At 28.5% G+C, this 9085-nt stretch overlaps 1 protein-coding gene across 1 annotated transcript; it reads right to left on the minus strand.

Annotated features, from left to right (window-relative positions):
• Positions 1-229: 229 nt before the first annotated feature.
• On the minus strand, positions 230-3102 carry LOC139872522 (probable WRKY transcription factor 56). Its single transcript, XM_071860411.1, has 2 exons — positions 2602-3102; positions 230-509 (listed from the first exon to the last, which is right to left on the minus strand). The coding sequence occupies exons 1-2, from the start codon at positions 3054-3056 to the stop codon at positions 332-334; spliced, it is 633 nt and encodes a 210-aa protein (XP_071716512.1). The 5' UTR covers positions 3057-3102; the 3' UTR covers positions 230-331.
• Positions 3103-9085: the final 5983 nt, after the last annotated feature.

A 9085-nucleotide genomic window follows, 5' to 3' on the forward strand; every position in this document is an offset into this window, starting at 1 on the left:
TAAATTTTTTTGTGTGACACCACTAGATAATATTAATTATTTTGTACTTTTATTTCGTGATACCACTCATTATGATTTTTAAATTCGCCATTATATATAATGGAACATGATGTCATGACCTCATGTTGACGTGATATTCCTAATTTTTGTGTTATGGAAAAAAGGATTATACTATGATCATATACTATCAATGTGCATTATAACATTGAATTGATCGATTATATACCTAATAAAGCCGTAAAATAATATTACTCATTTATGTAAATGAAACACAAATCCTTACAAGTTTACAACGGAACCATGCATTATGAAATTGTTCATCGACAAATCATTAGCAAGAAGAATAGATTTGCATTTGAGTTAAGATATGCTCAAAGTTATCGTTAGATTTCTCAATCGGATGTGAATGTGTTCCTTCATAAGTCGTCACAACAATCCCCTCATCTCTCGATAGCCTTTGGACTTGCTTCTTTACGCTGCATCCTTGATATGTACATCGATAGTAGCTTCTGTCATTATCAGTTGTTAACGAACGCTATCAATAATAATGCTCATAAGATACGAGTTCGATTAAATTATATGTAGCTGGAAATTTAAATATAAGTATATTAATATATACTAGAATAAGAGGAAAGATTGCATATTTGTTCAAGTTTATTTCCATCTACACGTAAACCTGATAATAAATTATATATAGCTGAAAAATTAAATATAAGTAAATAAAAATACTAGAATAAGAGGAAAAATTGCATGTTTATTCAAGTTTACTTCTATCTACACGTAAACATGATGTTGTATGTTTTACGAGTATATATATATAAAACTAGTAAATGGGTCATGGACCAAGGCCCAACTTAAAATGCATGACCCAGCCACTTTTGTTGACCTAACTTTACTATTAAAACGAGAATATTAAAGCGAAAACGACATTGGTACCTTTCGATATTATGTGTATTAGTAAAGTAATATTTCCATCTACAAAATATATAAAGACACTTTCTAACAAGAAACTAGAAAGCTCAAAACCAAACAATTTACAAGCATTTTTAGTCGGTACTTCGCTAATAACTTGTTTACCTCTATGTCTAATTCAATCAAAAGCATAGTTACAAGTAAGCTCAGATCATAATACCATCGCTCAATAAATAAATAAATAAATAAAAAATAATTAACTGTACACTCAATAAATATAAATGTGATGGAGTATGCACAATAGAACCTATAAATTAATTTTATTAGCGGCGGTATTAAAGTCATTAACGAGGCCATTAGCCATTCACCCGATCATACAGAGGCGTCTTCGAGCATAGGTAAGATAGACAACTGTCTAGAGCCCACAAATTTAAAAGGGCACAAATTTTTGAATATGTAAATATTTTTCTCAATATATGTAATTAAATGAAATAAAAAATTGTCAATTAAAGTTAAAATACCTTGTTTTTAATAGTTAAATACAATGTAAGTAAATAAATATATAAATTGGAATATTATTTTTTTATGCGTAGTAAAAAATTTTAACGTATATGTGGACTCATTTTTATTTTCGTTTAAGGCCTTTAAATTGTTTTTTTTTTGGGTAAGCGAGGAAACCCTCCTATGAACGAACACATTGGCTCCCTCATAGAAGGTAAAATCTCGGGTAATCAAGCCCCCTGAGCGCGAGACCTGGTACCGGGTGAATTGCGCATTATGCGCACCCTCTAGTCACACTCCCTTTTTGAACAATTTGGCATAGCCAGGAATTGAACCCGGTTGGTGTGCTTCATTGGACAATTCGGTGGCCACTCAGGCAAACCTGAATGGTTAGGCCTTTAAATTGTTGAGACGGCCCTACGATCATATTTAGGAAATCAAATGTCATGCTGATTTCCTACACTTGTTAGGAGGAAATCTCAGAATATTGCACAGAAAAACCCTTTGAGAAAACTTTGCTAAATATGAGCAGAACTCGGACATTCAAAAAACGACCATAAACATTCAACTAAATATGAAGATGGTTAATCTAAAAATTAAGGTAGAAAGAAAATAAATCATAAATAATATAAAGGTAATAATACTATGTAAATCTCTCTAATATATTCGTCATCATTATCATTATCATTATCATTATCATTATATACTATACATAGCATGGCAAACAAAATGTATGTTAGAAAGTTGGAACACAAATTCTTACTATTAGCTAGGTCAAACTTTTTGCACAGTTAATTAAGTAGGTGATTTATATAATTTGTGTCGGATAAATCGATGGAAATGCCTGTCTAGAACGTATAAAAATCTTCATGACATAGCAAAAATAATTACAAACCATGATTTTTTTTTTAAATATATATATAACATGATAATCGACAACATTCACTAGTTAATTATGATCTTCCGAAATTGTATGAAAATGTTTTGAGCAGAATAAATTGTATTATAATCAAAACAATTATACTTTTTTTTTTACGGCAGTACGAGATATCTAGAGGGAACACTTACGCGTTCATTTTTCGTAGTTGCAAAACAATTATCCGTTGGATATAAACATTATACGATCATCAAAGATTGATAAAGATAGTTATATATTTATCTCTCAAAATTTGTGCCAAGAGATCGAACCTGGGGAACTTATTGTTCTTGACGGCTTTTTGACCATATTTTCTCCATCGATAACCATCGTCTAGTATATCAACTTGACTTCTCGTTTGAAATGCACACTTTGGTTTCCTAATCTTCTTTTCGCCTTTCTTTACATAATTCTTTCTGGATCCAGACGCTGAATTTGATTCGTTACCATCATTATTTGCTAATTCACTACTAGTTGGCGAAACACCATCCTCCACTACTTCATCCGTTCTATAATTAGGTAAGTGGTTGTTGTTTCCATGTAAAGCATGATCACCATCATCCTCTAGTTGATTGGAACGACTATAATTATTATTATTATTATAATTGTTACTATAAGCTTCATGCGAGTAATTGTTCTTTAGATTAAGTGAGAGATGTGAAGAAACTGCTTTTGGTGAAGTTGAAGATGATGAATTGTAAGGAATTACTGATGCAAACTTATCCATTTTAGAGAATTGGAAAATATTTAAGCTTGATTTGTGGTTGTGAACTTGTGATATGGGAGAAGAAAAAATGCAAAGAAAAAAGGGGTTATAAAGTTTTAATTGAATTATTTAATGTTTGTTGTTGAATAAAAGAGAGTTAGCTGTCACAACCCATTATGATAACTCTTTTTCCAAGTAATTATGTTTATTGATACATTTTTTGACCAGTAAATTTTGACAACCATATATTGTTAATATAATGGTGATAGTAAATAGTAATACTTGTAATAATATATTACCTATGCTACGGTAGTACTATACTAAGAGCATCAAACATGAGGTTATGGAAGTTATTTTTACTTTTTTTGATTATTAGCTTTACTTTTTATTCTCTCCAAGTTTTTAGGATAATTACTTACGGCTCGTTCATTAAGCTAATCGCCGATCTTGTTCCTGGTTTGATCTGTCTCTACAATCTTTTACGTTTTTAGTTGTTTGTTGAGTGATTGGCTACGAGGAAATCGTCACCACGAAAGTATAATAATAATAATAATAATAATAATAATAATAATAATTAATAATAATAATAATAAGGCTCCTAAAACCCAAACTAGGGTTTTGAGGAGCCGTACGATTGAGGGAGCAACAATAATGATTCGAAATTGGATTCATCTTACGAGAAACAATCTAAGTTAAACAGAACCCGATTCTAGATAATATTGAAAACATGGAATATGATGTAGAGTTAACGTGTAGAAGACATGCATGAACACGTTCGATGGTTTACGTGTAGATGACATGCATAAACATCTCCCTCTTGATCAGGTTAGTGTTAGATTTTTAGGATGACGAGGAAGATGGTGGTGTGAAACATAAAGCTGATACAACATCAAACGACTTCCATGTACTTAAGGATGATATGAATGAGTCGGTTAGGGTTTCTCCACAAGTTTGAAAGTAATGATGACTTGGAAAGAGTCAATAAAGCCGCCGGCTTGATACCAAAGCCGTTGGTTAATTCCAGTTTCGTGTACTTAAAGTCCAAGAAATAGCTAAAAAAGGCAACAAAATCAGAAAGATTGCGGATTACTGAAGCCGGCGGTTTGGCCATCACGGATACGCGTTTTCGGCCTTGAGGATTAAGTTAAATTTGCAGAAAGAGTAACCGACTAAGGGAAGCCGCCGGCTTGGGCCACCGAATCAGAACACTATAAATATAGGCCATTTGTTACAATTTTCAATGTACAATTTCGTTTATTTTCTAGGGTTTTCACCTAAGAACGAAAAATCTTAGTTTTTAGGGTTTTTATTCAAGTTCCAACATTGTAATCAAGTTATAATTCAAGTTTATTCTTTAATTTACCTTTAAGGTACATGTTTATTTTATTTTACTTTTGTTCTTCCGTTTTATTTACTGTTTTCAATTTCTGTTCGTCTACCATTATGAACTAAACGTTTATAGTGGTTGCGTGGACGAAAACTAAAACTTTTTCTGGGAATCAGATGAAGCCGCCTGCTTCCTCAGTCCAAGCCGCCGGCTTGACTGAGCAAAGCCGCCAGCTTCGTGCTTCATTCTGTGCAGTTTTTGATTTTTTCCAGATATGTATAAACTGAGTTTCTGCGATAATTATTTAAACTGTTTTGTATCTGCTATGTTTTAATATACTTGTTTTCCATGCTTAATGATTAAATAACAAGGTTTTAGGATTGATTAACACTTATTCCAGATCTATTATTCGATTCTCTTAACTTGCTTAGATCTAGTCCATCAAACTTGGTAATTGGATTGCATGCAAGTAGGTTAAACAACATTGGTAGTAATGAATTTGTTGAACTTGAATCACACTTATATAATAGAGTTTAATATTGTTAGACTTAGTTAAAGATCCTCTGTTTGGATGTGTTTAGTTAACGATTGCATGAAAACTGGGTAAAGATTAGCTTTCAGCTAGTAACTTGAGTTGATCTACGTAAGTTTAATAGTATATTTATTTTTTAATCTATTTGTATGTTAATTAATACTCATCATAAGATTAAATTGATATGTATCATGTGATTGAATTGAACACTAAGAATTGAGATGTTAGCTTTGAACATCACTTAGTTAACACATGCTTTAAGTCATACTTATTGAATGATATTCAACACTTAGCTTAATCGTTTAGGGATAATAATTGGTCTATGATTATTGTCTTGCTTTGTGTTAATATAAGTTATGAAATTTGTCTAATATGATTCCCGTAAAAGTTATTCGTTCATGTAACTGCTTTTATTTAATATTTGTTTATCTTAATCTTTAATCTTGCTTTCTTAATAGTTTACTAATTAATTCATTATGATCGTACCTTCAATTGTCTCTTTCCAAAGAGATAATATTCAAAATCTAATCAACAACCGAAAACATAAAAATCTATTTCTAGTTCTTTAATAAGAGCTAGATTACATAATAAACCAACTTAAAATCGCATCTACGCTCTCTTGAGACGATAACCTAAAATACTACATCTGATCGAGTATTGTTGCTCGTTAGGGTATTTGAAAGGACCCGTTCATACCGATTATAAACGATTCACAATAGTTGGTTACATCGCGAGGTACTTGACCTCTATATGATACATTTTATAAACATTGCATTCATTTTTAAAAGACAAACTTTCATTACATCGAAAGTTGACGCCATGCATACCATTTCATAATATATCCAACTATAATTGACTTAATAATAATCTTAATGAACTCAACGACTCGAATGCAACGTCTTTGGAAATATGTCATGAATGACTCCAAGTAATATCTCTAAAATGAGCAAATGCACTGCGGAAGATTTCTTTCATACCTGAGAATAAACATGCTTTAAAGTGTCAACCAAAAGGTTGGTGAGTTCACTAGTTTATCATAAACAATCATTTCCAATAATATAATAGACCATGAGATACTCATATTTCGAAAACAATCTGTGCAGGTCTACTCCTGCTATAAAATCATTCATATGAAGAATACCGGAACCTTTCAAAACAAACTCACCAACGGTAGCTAATGCGTCGTGCAATGCAAAATCATCTCACCGTGGTAGTTAATACAATATAATTTCAATAACGGTAGCTAATGCGTCGTGCAATGCAAAATCATCTCACCGTAAATAATTTTACAACGGTAGCTAATGCGTCGTGCAATGCAAAATCATCTCACCGAGGGTAGCTAAAACGGTAGCTAATGCGTCATGCAATACAAAATCATCTCACCGTTACTAACTACTAAATCGAACCATTTCGGTAGATAATGCGTCGTGCAATGCAAAATCATCTCACCGATGGTCGATAATACAATCTTATAGAAATCGAACCTCTGAATCCAAATAATTCTATCATAGAATGTAGTTTTGAATACTTGTGTCTATTTCATCAATCATTTATAAAAACAGTTCATGTATTCTCAGTTCAAAATATATCTTAAAAGCATTTAATAACACATTTATAAAAACAGCGCATGTATTCTCAGTCCCAAAAATGTAAAGAGTAAAAGGGAATCAAATGAACTCACAATACAATATTTTGTAGTAAAAATATTCATTCGACGATACTGGATAATGCAGGGTTGGCCTTGGATTCACGAACCTATATCATTTGTATATTTATTAATATACATAATTGTAATCGAGCAAATATATATATAAATTTATTTATTATATCCTTTTTATATTAATAGTATATATATGTTTAATAGTATATATATGTTTCATATATTCATTTTGTATATAAATATATTAATTTTTGTTATGTTATATGTATTATATATATATATATATATATATATATATATATATATATATATATATATATATATATATATATATATATATATATATATATATCTATTATTTGTTTGTCAAAAATAGTAATAATAGTAATACTATCATAATCTTAGAAATGATAAAATTAATAACAATCTTAATACTTAATATTACTAGTAAAGGTAATAATGTTAATAATAACTCTATTAATGATAATAATAGTGATATTAACAATAATACTTGTGAAAATATTAATTTTACTATTAATGATAGTTATAATACTGATTTTAGTAATTACATAATAATAATACACGTGATAATACAAATAATAATACTTATGTTAATATTAACAGTTCTATTATTTATAGAAAGATACTAATATTAATATTTACGAAGATGATAATAATTTGTATTATTTTTATAATGATAATAATAATAATAAACCCTTTCATCATAATGATAGTAATATTAAAGTTATAAAAATCAATAATAATATCATGAGTAATACTAATGATAATAATAATAGATATAATACTTATAATTATGATAATAATAATAATAACAATTTTGATACCTATAATAATAATTATGATACTAATAATAACAATAATGATAATAATTCATAATAATAACAATAATAATAGTGATCATAATAATAAATGGTAAGTAATTATAATACTAATAATAACAATAATAATAATAATAATAATAATAATAATAATAATAATAATAATAATAATAATAATAATAATAATAATAATAATAATAAAAAGATGAGACTACCTCAAGAAATAAGCTGTCTATAAAAAAAAAAAGTCCCTGCCACGGATCGAACCCGCGACCTCTCATTAACCGGACACTCTCCTAACCATTGAACCAGTGCTGGTTTTCTGAATTAAAACCCCATAGTTATTTATTTACCCCGATATTATTTTCTGTTCTATTTCCCTTCTTCTTCATTCCCTTCTTCTTCATATAATCAGTCGACCCAGAACTCTTCTTACAATCTTATTAACGAATTTAAGGTTTGAATCAAGATTTGAAACTTAATTATAACCGACCTATAATGAATCCATTCGTTCAATTAATCAAAAAAAAAAAAAATATGCCTGTTGTAACCGTGAATAACTCAAGAACAACCCAAAGTTTAATTTTGAAATTTCGACAGTTTTAGACAAAGATTACAACATGAAAAATGTTTCAAATCCTTCTTAGAAACTTTCTGTATCCTCAGTTGATCCTACAACATCAAATTGAAATCAAATTTTGCGATGAACAAAAATGTTGACTTTTTCAAAAATAACTTTGACTCTTGAATTCGAACTCTATAAAAGGAATTGGCGGCTGAAAGATTACAGATAGTTTAAATGAATTATTCCTAACAGCTTTGCAATATTAGATTTTGAAATTTCGTTAGAATTCTAGCTTTTGGAATTTCAATTTAAAAACAGAGGTACGAGCTAGTTTCAAAATTTTTCTTTTAAATTCTTCGAATAAAAATTGCTGTAAATTATTGATTGATAATAATGAGGGAAAAATCGAAGGGTTGATCACAATGTTGAACTGATTTGGTTGTTTTATATCAAAATGTAGTCGACAGAATTCCTCACTCAGGTACGAAAAATGAATAAAAATATAAAAAAAATAAAGTTGATATTAACCCTCAACTAATTTTGTTTGATTAGGAGACTAATGTGATCGATCGTACCAGTTAATAGACAGAAACAAAAATCAAAAATAGTTTGAAAACGATATGGAACTAATTCTGAAATTTTCTGTATCTTATTTTTAATAAATATTAATGATAAATATATTAATATTATTAATAATACAACTAATAATTATATTAATAGTAATTATAATAATAATAAATAATATGATATATAGAAAAAGGACGATAATAATAATATTATTACTACATCATACCAATAATGATTTTTAATGATAAAAGTAATAATAATATCAAATAATAATAAATAGGAATAATAATAATGATAATGATTTCAATAATACTAATATTAATGATAATAAATAATGTTAATTATAATAATAACTATAAAATGGTAATGATCATATTATTAATGACAAAAATGAAAATAATGATTTTTAATGATAATACTTAATAATAATACTAGTAATCACAAGTTACATGTTTCATTTTTCATATCTATCTAATATATACTATAATAATATTAATAATACAAATACTAATACCGATTTTAATATTAATACTAATAATGAGAGTAATATTAATAATATG

The sequence above is a fragment of the Rutidosis leptorrhynchoides genome, chromosome 10 (genome assembly GCF_046630445.1).
Source record: "Rutidosis leptorrhynchoides isolate AG116_Rl617_1_P2 chromosome 10, CSIRO_AGI_Rlap_v1, whole genome shotgun sequence".
Lineage (NCBI taxonomy): Eukaryota > Viridiplantae > Streptophyta > Magnoliopsida > Asterales > Asteraceae > Rutidosis > Rutidosis leptorrhynchoides.

What these genes read in the sequence shown, in the direction of transcription:
- LOC139872522 (XM_071860411.1), bottom strand. Translation starts at nt 3,056, where the DNA reads ATGGATAAGTTTGCATCAGTAATTCCTTACAATTCATCATCTTCAACT. An exon ending in AAGAACAATAAGTTCCCCAG is followed by an intron (nt 510 to 2,601) that starts GTTCGATCTCTT and finishes TGATAATGACAG; the next exon opens with AAGCTACTATCGATGTACAT.